Genomic DNA, 19,726 nt, shown 5'->3' with positions numbered 1-19,726 from the left:
TAGAGACTAATTGGTTGAGTTGAGTACTGCCGAAGAGGTCTTGCCTGTGAAGGGAAGCAGAGTATCTGATAGAAAACGGGCTAGTTTGTAGGTAGGAGAGTTGATCGTCCACACAGTGGGTCGTAGCGGGGTGCCTTCTTTATGGATTTTGGGAAGAATGATAAATTTCCACATGCTGGCGGAATTGATTCTTATAGCCTGCAGTGCAGGCCCGAGGTGAGGCTTGTTCCGAGCGAGGTGAGCGTGTATGGTGAGCGTGTATGGTGAGCATTGTGAGTGTGAGTGGTGAGCGTGTCCAATGATGGAATGAACCAGGCCAGGCAGGTCAGAAGTTCTTAAAGCTATTGTGGGGTCACCAAAATAGGTCGCACCGGAGATATACACAGCGATAGTGGGGGCCTCGGTGGCCTGGTGGATGGTTCTTCCCTCTGCCGCTTGTCCGTCCCCATCATGTCGCTGGTTTCAATTTTCTTCGGCGGTGCAATGGTCGTCCGTCCATGTTGCCCGCGTGGTAGTGCATGGGGTTGTTAAGACACCACTGCCACCAGTGTAAAGAGGTTGGCGAGGTGACCTCGGACAACACAAAAGTCTTCTCTTTAAACGTTGGGCGGGTTTATTAACAAAGTTAAACATAAACTGTATCAGCAGAGAAATAATGCGCATTGCATCGATCAGTGTGCTGTGTGCCACCCGCTACCCATACCCATCCTCAACATTGTCCACGTGCTGATCGGCAGCATGAAACTAAAATCTTTCCTTGCGGCTGCCGTCTCTACCCATGCCATCCCCTTCCCTTGGTCCCCCTTCCCCTATTCTACGTTTTACCCTGGTCCTGCCAATCTCTCCGCCCCCATAGAGTCCTCAGGTGCTCCCGTCCTCTACACGTTATCCCAGTGCATCCACACCCCTTCTACGTTGCAAACCCCTCCTCGTCCTAATGTGCCTGTCCCCATCTGTACTGTCCCACCGAGTTCCTGTCCCCTGTGACAAAAACAACTTTGGTGACCAGGCTGAGACGTTTAAATCACTAAACTTCGATTTAAAGCTTTCGTGACTGCAGGGATTCATCTTCTTGGTTCTTTTGGTAAAGTCACGTAGAAGGGAAATAATAAAATAAAAATAAAACATAATAAAATAATTCTCACGTTTCGGCCACAACGCAAGCAGCCGTCCCTCAGGTGAAGAACAGGTCTGTCGGAAAGACAGCGTCTGAATGAAACACCACCACTTGGCAGCGTATATTTAAGCTGGGTTGGAAGGGGGAAGACCGCCTTGACAAAGGAATTTGCATATCAAGAGGAATTTAGCATATTTATGGGAAATGCAGATATGGGATTAGTCACTACTTGTGGAATGCGTAGGTGGGGGGTTTCAAAGTTATTATGCCCGTGCATTATGCAGGATTAGCAGCATCAAAGGGATGGAGTAGGGTTATCATTAATAAAGGGAAGGAATGTTAATAGTATGGAGCTGCAGCAACTAAACCACCACGTAAAAAACTAAAATATAAACTACATCAGTATCATCAATATACTAAATATACTCTCCAATAAGCTGAGCTACTAACAGTAAGTAATACATTACAATTCTATGTTGCAAAAAGTATAATATGCCTCCAGCTAAACTTTGTTCTCTTACATCACACGGGTCTATCCTGTACTATATACTGCCATAGACAAACCCAACATTAAATTACATACTGTATTACTATACACCACCCTATACCTTAGACTATACATTGTAATATTACACTGTGTTATTCTACCCACCCTACTGTATACCACACTGCTGTATATTCACTATACAATTACGGTACTATATATTACCTTATACATTATATTAAACATTACACTTTTATACTATTTATTATTATACAATCTGCTATACACTATACCATTGACCGTCGCGTGACAGCTACTAAGAAGAAGCAACGAAAAATGTCAAGGAGAGAGTGTTGGTAGGAGACTTGCAGCGGAGAAAAGATTCCATTCCCTGCGGATTATAAAAGATATATAGTCAATGCCAGCGAGTGGACTGTGGTCTGAAGTTCACCGTAAACGTGAACACAATCAGTTAGGATCCTAAATGGTTTATTACGTCCTTCCAATGATTGCTGAGCCAGAATCCAGGAGACAATTTCAACCGAGAAGATGGATTCTGGCTCAGAAATCATTGGAAGAAGTAATAAACCATTTCGGATCTTAACTGATTGTGTTCACGTTTACGGTGACTTTCAGACCGCAGTCCACTCACTGGCATTGACTATATATCTTTTATTCTCCACAGGGAATGGATTCTTTGCTGCCATTGACATATTTCGTTGCTTCCTCTTAGTACCTTTCACACGACGGTCAATGGTATAGTGTATAGCAGATTGTATAATAAATAGTATAAAAGTGTAATGTTTAACATAATGTATAAGGTAATATATAGTATCGGAATTGTATAGTGAATATATAGCAGTGTGGTATACAGTAGGGTGGGGAGAATAATACATAGTGTAATATTACAATGTATAGTCTAAGGTATAGGGTGGTGTACAGTAATACAGTATATAATTTAATGTTGGGTTTGTCTATGGCAGTATATAGTACGGGGTAGACCCGTGTGATGTAAGAGAAAAAAGTTTAGCTGGAGGCATATTATACTTTTTGCGACATAGAATTGTAATGTATGACTTACTGTTAGTAGCTCAGCTTATTGGAGAGTATATTTAGTATATTGATGATACTGATGTAGTTTATATTTTAGTTTTTTACGTGGTGGTTTAGTTGCTGCTGCTCCATACTATTAACATTCCTTCCCTTTATTAATGCTAACCCTACTCCCTCCCTTTGATGCTGCTAATCCTGCATAATGCACAGGCATAATATGACTTTGAACCCCCCCCTCACCTCCTACGCATTCCACAAGTAGTGACTAATCCCATTTCTGCATTTCCCATAAATATGTTAAATTCCTCTTGATATGCAAATTCCTTTGTCAAGGCGTCCCTTCCCCCCTCCAACCCAGCTTAAGTATACGCTGCCAAGCCTGGCGGTGTTCATTCAGACGCTGTTTTTCCGACAGACCTGTTCTTCACCTGAGGACGGCTTGCTTGCGTTGTGGCCGAAACGTCGTGAGAATTATTTTATGTTTTATTTTTATTATTTTATTATTTCCCTTCTACGTGACTTTACCAAAAGAACCAAGAAGTACACTAAACTTGAGAACTACAAGCAGATGAAACCCAGATTCGGCTCAAGTGCCGATCACAGCCCCCCTTCCATCTCTAAAATTAGATTTTTTTAAATATGTATACTATACTCTAATTTCCATTAACTACATTCATTTCACAACAATTATCACTGGTTATCTGAAATGGTTAATCATTGTAGACTAAGCACAGATACTGATGTAGGCAAGATTGCTGAATTTAGGAAACAACACAATCACAGCGAATACTTTGTGACCGCATCTAAAGACCCTGCACGCTATATGTGGGTGCATTCATTCTGTGGAGAGAGGCAGCCATAGGCGGCGCACGAGAGGAAGCTTCCTCCAGTGAGCGGACCGTTTGCTGCCGCTACGGCCTCTGGCTGGACAAGGCGAAGGACACGAACTCCACGATGGCGCGGATGGACTGGCTGCTGAAGTGACTTCCGTATGCAACCTGGGCTTTCTTCAGAACCTCAATGATCTGTGCACTGAGCAACAAACAAGGGTCACGATGTTCCACTGGAGAGCAAAATGCTTTCCACATTGCAAATGCAACCGTCAGCGCTGCTGCTACTGCTGCTCAAGTGAGAAACATCTCTCCCGCCGACACACACACAGTTGTAAACTCCGTCGCTTTACAAATGCCACCGCGAAATGGAAGACTGCGCCCACACGGCAGTGGCCACCGACCTGGTGTGGTAGGGATGCTGCTGGTGTAGCAACAGCAGCAGCCGCCTCACGCCGTCACTCACGCCGGCGCCAGTGGCTGCAGGGCTGGCGGTTGGGTCCGGAGGAAGGACGGCCGCTCCTGGGGCCGGAACAAGCCCTCCGCTCTCACCCTAAACACAGCAAGTGGCTGGGGGTTCACAGGCGCCTGCTCAGGCAATGCCCAACGCTGCTGCTCTATAAGTGAGCTGCACGTTAGCTTTGTTCATCCGTCCATAGCGGAGGGGGTCGAGTGAACCTCGTAAAGATGGTTCATTATAAGTGCATCATATAAAGTTGTGTTTTCTCTCATATAGTTTACCCTTGCTGTCGGTGTCATGCGATGAGACAGAAGTAGAATCTAACAGAGCAGTGGGCTTGTGTCAGAGTGTGGCGGAGATTTCTTACGTGGTGTCTCCCAGCAAAACCCTCCCTGTGGCTCCTCTCTCTTCCCTGCGCCTCTCTACGCGGAGCGGTGGCAGAGCGGTTAGCTCACTGAGCTATGATCCCAACGATCCAAAGTAAATTCCTGTCCACGGCAATAATCAGCAGCGAATTATATTTTAATCGATCCTGGCTCCCCCTACCCCCCACTCCGCACCGCCCAATGAGTTTAGTCACACAAACCACCCCCGCCCCGCGCAGTAATGAGAGTGAGGTTATTGGCACCGTGTTGGTGTCTGCGATGTCCACTTCTACATGTTCCTGCTGCACACCGAGCCTCTGCTTCAGAATCCCACCACTGTTGTTCCCTGGGTCTCCTGATTTGTCCGGCTGACCACCACTGCAAGTAGCTGCAGTGGCCCATTCTGCCGAATTGGGCTTTGAATCCACGGCAGCAATAGCGGCAGCGGCTGTGACAGCGACAGCACGGGCATCTTCAGGTTGAGTTTCGCTCTGGGTGATCGTTTCCCATGGGGACGCCATGTAGGACTTGGGTCGCGCCAGCGTGAAATAGCTCGATTGGGTCGAGGTAGGCGCGGTGGCGGGAAATCCGAGATGGCGGTGGCTCGACGGCGACGCGAGCTCGCCGTCTCCCGGAGAGCTATGGACAGCGGAACAGTTTTGGCCAAACACTGGTTCCTGGGTCTTGGTTTCAAACACCAATTGAATCGGCTGCTCGAGTACAATGGAAGCACGTGAGATGGCGCCACACTGAGGCATTGCACCAGGCTGCTGGATTCCCAGCTGCAGCACCCCTGGTGCTGCTTTGTCTGCGTAATTACTGTCCAGTATCTCTACAACCTCTCCTTTAGGTTGTGTTTCTGAGAAAGAGTCAGAGTAGTGGTCTGTCCCGAAGAGCACCTACAGAAACAAAACCAAAAAAACATTGAATTGAAACGAAATGCACTTCTACGTCACTTATTACAAGAGGATCACCATGAAAATTTTATTTCGGGAAAATATTCAACTGCAAACCACTGTAAATGTAAGACTGAAAAGGCTTAATTATGGTGGCTCAGAGGACATAGTGTCTGTGCCAACGCCACTTAAGACCCTAGGTGCAAACATCGGCTTCAACCGCCAGCGATTAAACTGGGTTCTCGAGTTGATGGTCTTTGCCTGGCCACCAATCATATTTATTAGACAAATAAAAGTAGTTTGGTTTTGCTCTTAATTTCACTAAATTCCTGCTCTGATAATTCAAAATACAGGCAGACCTCGCTTAGCGCTACCCGGTAGAAGGCCGATTCTGTTACACCACTCTTTGTCCTGGAAAAAAATGCTACTTAAAAAATGTAAACTCTTAAAAGTTGCTGACGAGGGAAAACACGCAGCGCTGGCCAAGGAAAAGCACCCAATGCCATCTTTGTTTATATTCGCTGAGCCAATGAGAGTGAGGCGCTCTGAGCCGAGCAGCGCTTGCCAGTTATTACAACACACCCGCCTGCCAACGTGCGTTTACTCCGCCTTGGTCTCTCTCTGTCTTGTTCTGGTATGTTATTTGTATGTTGTTGAGTATTTTAGACCCTCTTCTTCTTGGTTCTTTCGGTAAAGTCACGTAGATTGGAAATAATAAAAATAAAACATAATAAAATAATTCTCACGACGTTTCGGCCACAACGCAAGCAGCCGTCCCTCAGGTGAAGAACAGGTCTGTCAAGGAGACAGAGTCTGAATGACACCCCAGGCTTAGAGCGTCTTTTTTAAGCGGGTATGGAGGGGGGGAGAGCGCCTTGACAAAATAATTTGCATATCAAGAGGAATTTAGCATATTTATGGGAAATGCAGATATGCGATTAGTACTACTTGTGAAATGCGTAGGAAGTTTGGCGAGGAGTTTAAAGTCATTATGCCCGTGCATTATGCAGGATTAGCAGCATCAAAGGGAGGGGGTAGGGGTAGCATTAATAAAGAGAAGGAATGTTAATAGTATGTATCTGCAGTAACTAAACCACCACGTAAACAACTAAAGTATAAACTACATAGTATCATCAGTATACTAAATATACTCTTCAATAAGCTGAGCTACTAACAGTAATACATTAGGTGTCACATTAACACCTCACAGCAGTGAGGATGAGTGCACCCCCTAGTGTATGAGCAACAGAATTGCCACTTATAAGAATTTTGGACAAGTCCCTGCAACAGAATCTCTGCGTCACCCATTCTTTGACACACAGAGGACGCTGCTGTCACGTCCCCCCATGGATTCTTCACCTCATTGCATGACGCCGATTTAATGAATGAGATTTCCATTGCCTCACAGCAAGACATCTGAGACTGTGAGGCTATGTCAGTGTCATAAATATAAATGTGGTTACTCTGTTCATGGCACTGAATGTTACAAATAAAAAAAATTAATGACTGAGATTTTAAATAATAAACAATCCAGCTTGGGTAAACCCAGGATGGATCAGGTAGGCCAGTAGGTCACTGAAAGCTGATCAGGCTCAAAATCATGGCAAAAAGAGGTGAAAGAGAACAGGATGTAATGCTTTTGGAAAGCTGAATTTGACAATGAAAATCAACGCAATCATGTGCCAAAATAAAGTTACATCAGTTTGCGCTGCCGAATATGACGTACGGACACACAAACACTGACAAAGAGAAGGAACACAAGCTTAAACGTGCGTAGAGAAGCAAGGAGATATGCATACTTGCACATACACTGAGAGAATGAGTGACAAATGGTCTTGAGAACACAACAAACACAAATGGGAGACATCACATCGACTGTTAATGGCAGTTACAGGATACTCTGCTAGAAGGGGCAATGCCCGACGGATGAGCCTGACAACGGGCACAGCTGTCAGAACGCCCTCAAGGGGACCACCACGGAGATGGAGCGATGTGACCAGCTCGCGTGCAGGAAGGAGCACGGCATTACGAGACCACGAAGGGTGGTGACGGCGTGGGGAGGCCCTCATGCGACGGTGATGGACAATGCTGACGTGGTCAAGAAGACCCGGAGCTTCGTAGGAAGCAACAGGCCAGATGACTTCCACATAGCGTTAAGTGGCCAACTAAAAGATGCCGCTCGACTGATTCGGAGCGAGACCTCTTCTGTCAAACTGGAGTTGATCGTGAGCACGCTGCCCAGATATGGGAACCTGCACGCTATCACAAAGCAAACGGGAATACAGCACCTTCCAGGGACAGTACGGCTTGATCAAGTAGCGTGGAGAGTGCAGAGTGAAGGAGAGGGGCTCTGTTGCATCGAGGTGGCCCCCGTTCTCAAGGAAGCGCTGAATCTTTTGATAATTGCAGTGCAGCTGATCCAGTGCCATTGCTGCGATGCGCGCAAATTCCCGATCTGCTGAGTTCTATAGCAGACGCGCGCAGACAACGCCAACCCGTCAGCCTTATACCGACTCAGCCACTTGTGTTTGTGATGAACGGCCTTTTATCGACACACTGCTGGATGATGCCCCCCCTGCCGCTTTCGGCTACAAGGTCTGTTGCACTAAACTTCGCTACCCCGGTCAGCGCAGGATTGTGAAGGGAGTGCTCAGGAGTGGCTAGAATATATCGCTCGCCACGCATTTTGCCCACGGAAACTAATCGAACTCTGTTTGCTGTATTCATAGCGTGTTGCCTGCCACTGCTCTACCCTGATGGGAGTCTCACTGTTTTAAAAACTATTATTCACACAGTTTCATAGGGTATCAAAAGAGATACACACACATATGTAACTTTTACCTCACTTGAAAAGTGTGGCACAGTGTGGTTTGACACAATAGATTATTCTCTTAACATCATTCAGATTGAGGCATGGCACCGTGGTTCATGTACTGAGCTATGAACTGGAGAACCAAAGTTTGATTCCCAGTCACGGCTGACATCAGTGACAAGCGATTTCTGAACAAGTCCTGGGCCACTCCTTTAACAAACCCACAAAAGAGAGTGGGTGCAAGGGATGCGCATGACTGACCCTCTGTTCTCTGAGCGCATCTGAAGCGGGGCACAGCGCTCTGTTGTATTCCCGCAGGCACAGCTGGTATTGCATCTCCAGCAGCCTCAACTCAGAAATCTCGGCGCGTCTCCTGTCGTCGAGCTGGGTGGTGCTTTCCTCGCCGCCCCTGGGTCCCTCTGCATGAGCGGTGGCTTTCAGCTGCTCACGCAGACTGGCAGAAGCAGTCCTGTGAATTCTATCAGATTTTATGCAACCAGAGCTGGCATTACCAACACCCGCTGATAGAACCAGGTAAACCACTGCTGACGACTCGATATTGTTCCTACGCAGAAGATTCGCGTTGCACAGCATCTGAGCTTATGAAAAACATAAGTGAAGCAATTTTACTCGTGAGCTGAATATTAGTTGCTCCTCACTCGTCGAAGGTCAGTATATCAGTTGACCACAAAATACATCGGTATGTAAACCAATTACTCTAAAAAGCAATTTAAACAGACGCCACATTTTGTGTCTTCACCTAATTCACAATGAACGTGTTTTAAAACTTCATTCCCAAGCATTTTGCGTTATCTGTGTTTTGTTTTACCCGGGCGTCAACTCCCCTTATACCCCAGATAATCCAGGGTAGACCGTATTTAGTTATTGTATATGGAAGTCCTTAATTGTAAGAAGGGCACAATTACTCACATGACGTTGTTTATCTGATAACAAAGTTGATAAACGCCCATGTTTACAGGTAACGTGGGTGGAGTGGCGGTTTACACACTGCGCTACGAACCTGGCAACCCATGTTCGATTCCCAGCCATGGCTGCCGCAAATGTGGCGGGCGATATCTGAATCAATCCTGGGCTACCCCAACTTCACAGTGACCGGCGTGATGAAGCATGGCTAACGGCGCGACCTTCATGCAGCGGTGGATGATCGAGGAGATGCACATTGTTACGAGTGATCCGCAGAGCCTGCACCACAAGGCCCAAGTCGACACCTTCCCCACATGTGTGGACGCCTGGTAAAGGCTTCTCAGGAAAAGTTTGATTGATTATTAACAAAATGGACGATTAATAACATTATTAAAACTAACACGAGCCTTTTGCAAACACCATTCTAGCTGAAAGCCTCCCCACGCCGTGTCAGTCATGGTGGTTGTTTGAACTTACATGGTGTTTCAAAAATATGGACCCGATTTTAAATCGCTATATCTCTGCAACCACGAACCGCCCATGAATGAAACTCTTAACACTTGAAAGGGCGGGGCATAGAGAGGGCGGGGCATAGAGTTTCAAATGAATACCGCTAGATGCCTCTCTTACCGCACAAACAGCCCCTAGCCTCAGTCATTCGCAAGATGGCGACCCCGCAATACAAGGCGTTTTGCGTTCTGCAGTTCAGCAAGACCAAATCCGTAATTGCGGTGCAGCGTGCGTTTCAACGGAGTTTTGGCATTGATCTGCCAATGTCAAAGAGCACAGTGGCACAAAAGACCGTGTTTTTGTGCCACCATTAGCGACTAATCTGGATGACCTCAAAAACAGAATTACAGTAGCGGTGACTTCAGTGGAAGAAGACACTTTGACTGGAACACACAGATTCGTGAATCCCATTCATACAAAGCAAACACAAATCACTCTGGATCTGTGAAGGGGAACACACGTGACCGCAATCCAAGACGCTGCACATGACAAAGAACACCCCCGTATACCCTTCAGACTGTTGGAGCAAGTATGTATGTATGTTGAATTTCTTTCACAACGTACATAGCCAACCGTAATGAGAGGTGCAAGCACCTAGTTAGGCCAACACGGTGCATGAGGTGGGAGGTCAACACCATGCCCAGCCGCCTTTGTCTCCCCAGTCATGATGTTTACACACGAGGTACTAATTTGAGGCTGAGTCGACCTAGGGGAGGCCCAAGACCGGTTCAGACAATAGTCACTGGTGTTGGTCGCCGTGAGCAGGAATCGAACTCAGGTCGACGGGTTCCTAGCGAAGTGCGCTAACAGTTGTACTACCGCTCCCCACAAGACGCTGCACAGACATCAGGGAACGCGCGCATCCAGGGAGGTAAAATAAACGGGGATTGAGAATGTTTACAGCACTGTAATCATTGCTCAGAGCTCATGGGAGAAGAGTAAATTAATACAATTCACCAGCAAAGACAGTCACAGGTGCAAGAAAAGTAGAGTACTTAGAGCCTGGACTTGGACCAGGTGATGGCTCTTAGCATTGGGGATGGGCTGTTGAAGATAGCTCCAGACTATAGGGGCAGCAGCAGCGAAGGGGGCAACCCCGATTGAGCAACATTTGAATGAAGGTTCTCACAGGAAGCATTGGTTGCTGTAGGCGAGAGAAAGTGAAGCAGAGGAGAGAGATGAGATGTGGGAGAGTGCGCTGAGGGGAGTAGAGTGAATTAAGCATGGAGGATACGAGATAAAGCTTGCATCTTATTGCTGATATTGCGATAGAAATGGTACCTCTTGTTGATGATCATGAATTTTTTGTTTCTTCGGAGAGATGTTATCAGGCATTGCCAGGTGATGTAAAGATCAGATGCCTGCGGAGACAGAGTCACTTCCATTGACAAATCCAGATGAAGAGATGATAATAACACTGTGGCTCATAAGTGACTGACTCCATCACTATAAAACGAGTCAAACACGCTACCTTGGAGCAATGCTTAGATCAATCCTTCAATTCAAAATGGAGATAAAACAAACTTGAATAACTGCACACCCATGAAGCTCTCATTGCACGGATATAAATTACTCATGAAAATCACTGGGAACATAATAACTAACAAATTAGATGGGAGCCAACCACAGGAGCAGACAGAGTTTAGGAAAGACTGCCACCATCAATCACACGCACACTATAAATCTGTCTGGAATTGACCAATGAATTCTGATTTCCATGGCGCCTGGCCTTTGTCGACAATGAATATGCATTCGACTCAGCAGAGATGGAGTCATCCAAGCTCTCAAAAAACGCTAACCACACTGTGCTAACCACTGCACCATCACTCTCCGCACACATAAGATTAGAGACAAAATTTCTATTCAGTCCAAAGCAAGCAAGCCCTAATGAATACGTATTTGTTTTTAACCGAAGCTGCTACCAGCACTGAGAACCAATTCGTGAAATACAAATACATTGTCTAATAGCATCTAAATACCAGATCGTGCGCTGCACTATGAACCAGTAACTCAAGTTCGATTCCCAGCCACGGAAAACATTTGTGATAAGCAACATCCAAAATTGGTCATGGATCTCCCCTCCACCATCCTGCACAAGGTGGTTTTCATTCAGCAAGGAATTGACCAAGGGCTGTCAATGACTTGGTATTCATGTTAAGAAAAAGTGCATGGGTGGGAGAAGCAGCATACTGGGTGGACTGCACTCTGAACCCGGAGACGTGAGTGAGATTCCTGGCCACGGCTAACACCAGTGGCAAGCAATATCTGAAAAGGTCCTGCGCCTCCACGTCAACCCACACTGAACAGCGAGGGGAAGAAGCAGTCAAATAACCCCCACAACAGACATATCACAGGGAGGTCCTTCACAGCTGCAAAATGACAAGGACTGTGAAGCATCAGTAGTATTATGACTCACAACATCACTTGAATCGAAGAAGTCGTCTTCAGTGATTGAGGCATTTTGCTGAGCTCCACTCACACTGACATTGTCAGTATTGGCCCCACGTTCACTCCGAGCTGAGCCTTCACTCTGCATGGACGTCTCCAGCAGCATGAGGAGATGAGCGCCCTTAGCTGCTGAGCTGGATAGGGTCGTGGAAGCTTCAGAAACACTCGGGCCTAAGTGAAGGCAACACAAAGAGTGCGCGAGTTAGTCCTGTTTCTCATTCTTCTCTCCCACTGTTCTTCGCTCTCTCATTTCTGGAGAGGGGGCACGCTTGGAATTATACCGAGATATGATAATTGTTTTTTTACTCTTATCTATTAACAAAACTGACACCTTTTTACAAGGAGTCATGTTTGCATTGACCACAATACCTGCGGTCAGAATGCAAACAAAAAACACAACTCTGGTAATGTATGCACTGTCCTTGAAATTGATTGGTCCACACCCGAGACAGCTTTTCCTAAAGCCTAGTCTCACATGGTGTTGGACCAGATGACGCTAAAAGGCGCACAACTCAAGGACAATGCACCATCAGAGTATGGGAGCTCGGGGTAAGCATTTACACCATTGGAACCTCCTTTGCCAGTAGCAAAATATGGTAATTGTTTTTTACCCTTTTATCTGGAAACATATTTTGCTAATGGCAAGGGAGGTTCCAATGGTGTAAATGTTTACCCCAAGCTCTCATACTCTGATGGTGCATTGTCCTTGAGTTGTGTGCCTTTTGGCGTCATCTGGTCCAACACCATGTGAGACTAGGCTCTAAGAAATGCTGTCTCGGGTGTGGACCAATCAATTTCAAGGACAGTGCATACATTATCAGTTATGTTTTTTGTTTGCATTCCGACCGCAGGTATTGTGGTCAATACAAACATGACTCCTTGTAAAAAAGGTATCAGTTTTGTTGCCAGATAAAAGGGTAAAAAAACAATTATCATATTTTGCTACTGGCAAAGGAGGTTCCAATGGTGTAAATTATACAGAGAGTCGGACAGAGGAACGCATCGGCGAGAAACAAAATGTCAACGTCATAGTGACTGCCAAGAAGAGCGGGCTTAGGCCGGACATGTCCTTGGCAGGGTAGATGGCCGGTCATTGAGACTGGCAAAGGAGTGACAGAACAAAGTGCAGGAACAAGCCCGATATAGGTTAATGCCATTTAAAATGATTTGTTGATACATTCATTGTAAATTAACGCTTCTTTGTCGGTGTACGTCTTGTTTATTTCGTTATTATGTCCGATGACCCGCAGGGGAGGCAAACCCTCCTACAGCCCCTCCCTCACATTTCCCAGTCGCCACTCCTCGCCACAGCATCATCTCACACACCCACCTCACAGACCGTGCCCCAGTGGCGATATATTCTCTCAGGAGGTATACAGGTCGTGGGTTCGATCCTGACCGTGACACTTGTATAACTGAAGTTTGCATGTTCTCCCCGTGGTCGTGTAGATTTTTCTCCAGGTACTCCAGTTTTTCACACCACATTTAGAATCAACATGTGTTTAGTGTATTCGGCTGCTATAAATATCCACGTGATAAGCCAACTACCGTTGAGCTATCATTTGTGGCCAAGTTGCTTCTGAAAAAAAGCCTTACCTTATAAAATAATAAAATTTTAGTTTAGTTTATAAAATGGCATTTTATGGGAAAATACGTTTCCATTTACAATTTTTCACTTTACATTCAGGTTTTCAAGAACGCAACCCAAACGTATAGAGGTATGCCCACATCTGTCAACTTATACTGAGAGATGGGGGGGGGGGGGTACAGAAGTGTAACTGCACACTAGGAGCAGCAACTAATCTGCACGTGGAGCAACACCCAAACTCGGAACACGTTTTCACCATTAGAGCAATGCAGAGAGTTATTACAATTAGAGCAATGCAGAGAGTTATTACAATTAGAGCAATGCAGGGTTATTACAATTAGAGCAATGTGCAGGGTTATTACAATTAGAGCAATGCAGGGTTATTACAATTAGAGCAATGCAGAGTTATTACAATTAGAGCAATGCAGGGTTATTACAATTAGAGCAATGTGCAGAGTAATTACAATTAGAGCAATGCAGGGTTATTACAATTAGAGCAATGCAGAGTTATTACAATTAGAGCAATGCAGGGTTATTACAATTAGAGCAATGCAGGGTTATTACAATTAGAGCAATGCAGAGTTATTACAATTAGAGCAATGCAGGGTTATTACAATTAGAGCAATGTGCAGAGTAATTACAATTAGAGCAATGCAGGGTTATTACAATTAGAGCAATGCAGAGTTATTACAATTAGAGCAATGCAGAGAGTTATTACAATTAGAGCAATGCAGAGAGTTATTACAATTAGAGCAATGCAGAGAGTTATTACACTCGCGCTACCAAAGCCGCACCACGCTACATTGATGTAACACTGCATCTGTGTGGAACGCTTGCACCCAAAGGCTCGTGCAATCGTGTTCGGGACATTTTCAGTCAACCTCTGCTAGTGTAGAGGGAGAGTTGATGGTGGTTATGAAGCAGTTGGTATTCTTAGGCTTCAAGTATTCCCCGGATGGAAGTGTGCAGGTAACATCAAGACGACCGCACCGCTATAAATTACAGACTTCCAAGTAAATACTCCAGCAACAAGAGGAGAATATGGAGAAGCAGACCACATGTAAAAAACATTTCGCCAACCAGCCCTGGAATGTTGTATACACCACAGAACCACCACGTGGAGTCACCTCACCAGGCATGTATCTCCCCCAGAATTATTATACAGCCAGGAAGATATGCACAAGACAACGCCACCGCACTATTAACTATTTAACTGAGCTACGTAGCTCTTTTTCAGAAGTGACCTGGCTACAAATGATAGCTCAATGAAGTGGCTTATTACGTGGAAATGTATAGCAGCCAAATACTCTAAACCAGTGGTTCTTATCCTGGGGTGCACGTACCCCCTGGGGGTGCGAGATACCCTTTCTGGGGGTGCGAGACATGCCAGATTTCTTTAGAAGGTAACCATCGAAACACAAATTAAGCACGGTCACATAAGCCCAACTACTTTGTTTTATCAAACCTATGTATTTATTAACATTATTTTTTTTTATCGATTGAGAACCAAAAGGGTGCAAGGCTGCAGTAAAAGTTAAGAACCGCTGCTCTAAACGCATGTTTCTAAATGTGGAGGGAAAAACCGGAGGACCAGGAAAAAAATCCACACGACCACGGGGAGAACATGCAAACCTCAAATACACAACAGGCGTCAGGGTCAGAATCAAACCCACGACCTCCTGCATACCAGGCGAGGTCGTATGATCTCGCAACCATGGCACATGCTCTGCGACACCAGCGCACATCTCTGTCTCTTCCTCCCAGTGATCAAGAGCGCTACCGGTGTCGTCGTGTCACAAGACAGACTCAATTTGCATCTCTTGCAGAGAAGTGCATCACCCAGTTAGAGAATAGCCCACAGAAGCAGATATTATATAACTACTTCTAAGATCCCTGCAATTGAGCTCTGGTCCATATGTAGTGACTGACTCAGAGACACTAAGAGTAGGAGGCACTCTGGTTTATTAACACGGCCTGACAGTAACACTTAGTAACTACGGTTCCCAGTTAGGACAGCTTGGCGACGCCGAGATGGTGAAGACGGAGATGACGGTGAAGACTCCAGCAGCATGACGGGATCCCACTCCTTACGACAGCCCCGAGGGTTCCCTCCCGGGGCCCCTCTTATACTGTCAGCGTGGCCTGGCTCCGCCCCCAGCCACGCCCCCTTCTGGAACCTTCCAGCGGGTTATCGATGTGACCCTTCCATAACCTTTCCCCTCGATCAATCTCCGGTTCTTTACGTGGCCTGCTGTCAGTCAGGGCTGCTGTGAACTACAGATCCCCTTCCCTGCCAGCAGTCAGCGCTATGCTGCAATGTGACTGTTTCTATTTCACTACACATACAACAGGGGGCAGCAATGTCACACCCACCCTGCTACAGAGCAGCACCACATCTATCACCATCATTAGGGGAAAAAGGTGATCCGATCCCCAACCACCAGGAACAGGATTGCAAATTTTCTGAGCATTTCTGAGGTCTTGGGGGAGGGGAAATCCCTCAGGCTGGAAAACATCATGGGGAAAAGTGCGGATAACCCTGCTGAGGCTACAGTGCCTAAAATATTGGAAGTATTCACCTCCTGTGAGTGGCTGGTTGAGGTGCCATCTTTTGAGGAAGTACAGATCCAGAGTCTGAGACCAGGAAAAGCACAGGGCAGAGATGATCTCCCAATCGAAAATCTGAGAAAGGGCAGCATTTGTGCGTAGACTTCCCTACATGACATCATAATAACAGTCTGGACCACAGTCTGGAGACTGGTTCTGCAGGATTGGAAGGATGCCCTGGTGGTCCCTCTCTTTAAGAAGGGGGACCACACAGACTGTAACAACTATGGGGGATCCTCCCTCCTCAGTGTGCCGGGAAAGGTCCTGGCAAGGATCATTCAACATCGCCTTGCCAGGCATGCTGAAGAGAGGCTTGCGGAGCCCCAATGTGATTTCAGGAAAGGGCGGACCTACACAGATGCCAAATTTTACCTCCGTCTGCTACAGCAGAGGTGTAAGGAATTCCAACAGAACCTACATCTTTGCTTTATTGACCTGGTCAAGGCCTATGATACCATCAGTAGGCCTGGGCTCTGGGTTGTTATTCGTGCTTTCGGAGTCCCTGACTCTCTGCTCACAATCATTAAGGACCTTCATGATGGTGAGCAAGCCCAGGTAAAAATACTTGGCCGGGAGTCGGAGCCATTCCTTGTTCACCTTGGGGTGCGACAGGGATGTCCTCCGACTCCCACATTATTTAACATCTATTTTGACCACGTAGTTCGTGAAGCCTTCAAATGCTGTACCGGAGGAATTTCCATCTGGTACAGATACAATGGGAGGCTAATCGATGCCTGGGTGCGGTCAAGCGATGGCTCCCTATTGGTCAACCATTTTATATATGCCGATGATGGTGACTGCTGCTCACTCAGGGGAGGAGTTGGAGGCGCTGCTGCTGAACCTGGAGCATGCCACAAAGAGGTGGGGCCTGTTGTATACTAACCCTTCTTCCAAAATTGAGATTAATAATATTTGATGATATTTTTATATATTATCTTTTTACTTGTTTTTTTAATGAATGAAACACACCAAAAGCGCAGCAAACTGCAAAACACCAGGTGTTGTTAAGTAATGAACTGGAGGAGGGCTAGGATGGCAGAATTTGCAACCTTGCCTCAAGGAAAGATAAGGCCTGATGAACGGGCACATGTCACCCGTGCAGGCGGCAGAGACAGTGGGAGTGTCAGCCAGACATAGTTAAGGCAAAAAGCCCAACCATCCTGCATGGTTTTAAAGTAACGTCAAAATTCGAAATTCAACAACAGAGTAGGCTAAAGTATCGATCCTCCCGCTCGCTCAAATTGGAGACCAGGCTGCGAGCTACATCAATGAACCATTGCCATTTGCTAATCCAATACTGAATGTTAATATTACTGAAGTCAAAACGAATTCTATGACCTCAGCACATGGGCAAATAATAGGGCAGTGTCGACTCAAAGGCAATGGAAGAAAAGCAGAGGCGCCTTTGTCTAAATCACAACCACAGAAAGCCAGGAATCATCACTGATTGTGTGTTTAGGGATTCCGAGCTAGTTGGAACACGTGCACAGGGGAGGGAGCTGATTTAAACAACCCTGCACGTCTGAACGTGAGGGGGCCTTTGACCTGAAATTAAGAATAACACTCCCAGAGCAGAAGGTTGGATGGCCACAGTGGGACGAGAATAAGAGTGGTGTATATCTCTCAAGGAGGCAGACCCAGCTGAACAACAAGGCTGCGGGGGTCACCAGAAGTTCGCGTTCGCCTAGTTAAGACAAAAAGCTCAATTATTCTGTATTGCTATTAAAGTAACGTTAAAGTCGGAATTTAACAACAGGGTAGGCTAAAGTTATTGATATTCACACCCACTCCAATTAAACCAGGCCACAAGTTACGCCTACTGAACCATCACCATCATTAAGTCAATATGAAATGTTATTTCCATACTTTAATACTTTCTATACAACTCGACCCGAAGCATATGACAATCAGAACCTTCCTAAGTTAAAATTGAATCGCACCCAGACAGGAGCGAATAGTCGATATAAGGTTGAAGAGGGAAGGAAATTAAGAGCACGGCGAACTGCAAACGTAAGCAAAAAGCCGGGAACGACCAGCCCAGCAACAGCGAGTCGGGCTTCGACAGGCCATAAAAAGTAGAAATAATAACTCCCGAGGTCAGGGGACACAAGAAGAAGCAGGCAGACAAAAACCAGAACTGACTCCAAGGTTCAACCGCCCTCACACACAAGGAGTGACGGAAATTAATGAGGCCTTGAGTTAACGACGTCAGCTGGACAGCAACAACCACGGCGAGCAGAGATAGGGTGGGGCAAAGACTGCGGGGCTATGGAATGCAACTTCGTGTCAGTAAAGCCCTGACAAACAAGTTAAGTTAAAGACATCACAATACATAATATCGTACATAACATCAATGTTAACGCTATTCACCGTAAACTATATTCCGCTTATATAACCATGCAGACACCAAGGAATACGAATTCCTAGGATCAAGAAACTTACCCCTTAACCTAAGATATCGGAAATAAATTAATAGTAATAAGCACATGCATGAAAAGACAAAAGTAAAACTTATGGAAAAGCCAGGATAACGGGATGAATCACCACCAGGTCGAATATAAATACATAATAAAAAAAAACGATGTTAAACCCAGGGTCGGAGAGAAAGGGAGATCCCGGCCGTCTTTGTATCCCCGCAGCGCGGGATAGGAGTGTGTATACGCTCGGGGAAACACCTCCACTTGAGTCAAGCACCACGATGGGAAACGACAGACCTTAGGTTACATACAGAATCATAACTGTGAAATAGTAAGGGACAAATGTTAACTTAAAACTTCTTAACCATTTCTTTGTGCGCCGGGTCGGAGAGAGTGTTGCCCCTCCCTCCAGGTTGTGCAACACGAACAAAGACGCCTATGAGACGATTTGTAACGTCTGTGTTTTGGGTTCATGAAGAAGGCCAGACAAGAGATAATATTGCACCCAGACAGAGAGACGACTTCGAGGCAATTTGTAACATCTGATTGTTTGCTCGTGGGTTTTATGGAGGGAGGGTGACAACGGAATATACCGTGAGTGATGCACACAAGGACATACGGACGTACGGACAAACACATGGACACACCTGCCTACGGACAGATCCTGACACAGCAAAAATCGAAAGAAGCCCCGCCTTGTGGGCGGGATCCAGGGGGATTTTTCGGCATAAAGGAAAGGAATCCTGAGCATTGGAAATCAGTGCGACCAGCGGGTCGGCTCACGTGGGGAGTGCGACCAGCGGGTCGGCTCAGGAGCGAGCTCGACCGGGAGGGTTGACTCAGGAGCGAGCTGCGACCAGCGGGTCGGCTCGACTCATCTTCAGCTCGTCTGGGACTCAGCCGAGTTCGATCGGCTTGCCAAAGCCGGCTCTCGGGGCTCGACTCAAGCGGCTCCCCATCTCCTCTGCAGGCGGGCAAGACCCGCTTGACAGCTCAACTCGGCCTGCGTGGGTCAACCTCTGCCGAGTCGGAGGTCTCTGCTGCCGCCGGAGTGGTGAGGGTCGCGGTTTGGCGACGAGGCTCCGTGCACACGACGACCCCACCACTGCACGCTGCGAGCGAGTTGTGGGCGCCACCTACCGACCGGGTTCCGAACTGCGACAGCGTATCAACGGGCATCCGAACCAGTTCATCACGGTGACAGGGGAGCGACTG

The 19,726-nt window shown here is 46.5% G+C and overlaps 1 protein-coding gene across 1 annotated transcript in view; it reads right to left on the bottom strand.

Annotated features, from left to right (window-relative positions):
• Window positions 1-3,228: 3,228 nt before the first annotated feature.
• Window positions 3,229-19,726, bottom strand: part of LOC133350102 (uncharacterized) — a 35,039-nt gene continuing 18,541 nt past the window's right edge. Inside the window, exons 4-10 of the mRNA XM_061564125.1 lie at window positions 11,868-12,070; window positions 10,733-10,812; window positions 8,279-8,471; window positions 7,494-7,670; window positions 4,573-5,208; window positions 3,889-4,037; window positions 3,229-3,686 (exon numbers count right to left, since the gene is read on the bottom strand). Coding sequence (XP_061420109.1) covers window positions 3,566-3,686; window positions 3,889-4,037; window positions 4,573-5,208; window positions 7,494-7,670; window positions 8,279-8,471; window positions 10,733-10,812; window positions 11,868-12,070 — 1,559 coding nt within the window. The 3' untranslated portion in view covers window positions 3,229-3,565. The remainder of the gene's footprint in view (window positions 3,687-3,888; window positions 4,038-4,572; window positions 5,209-7,493; window positions 7,671-8,278; window positions 8,472-10,732; window positions 10,813-11,867; window positions 12,071-19,726) is intronic.

This window comes from Lethenteron reissneri, chromosome 32 (assembly GCF_015708825.2).
Source record: "Lethenteron reissneri isolate LAM-NWPU_2019-01 chromosome 32, ASM1570882v1, whole genome shotgun sequence".
In the NCBI taxonomy this organism is placed as follows: Eukaryota; Metazoa; Chordata; class Hyperoartia; order Petromyzontiformes; family Petromyzontidae; genus Lethenteron; species Lethenteron reissneri.
This window is presented reverse-complemented; position numbering and strand designations above follow the sequence as displayed.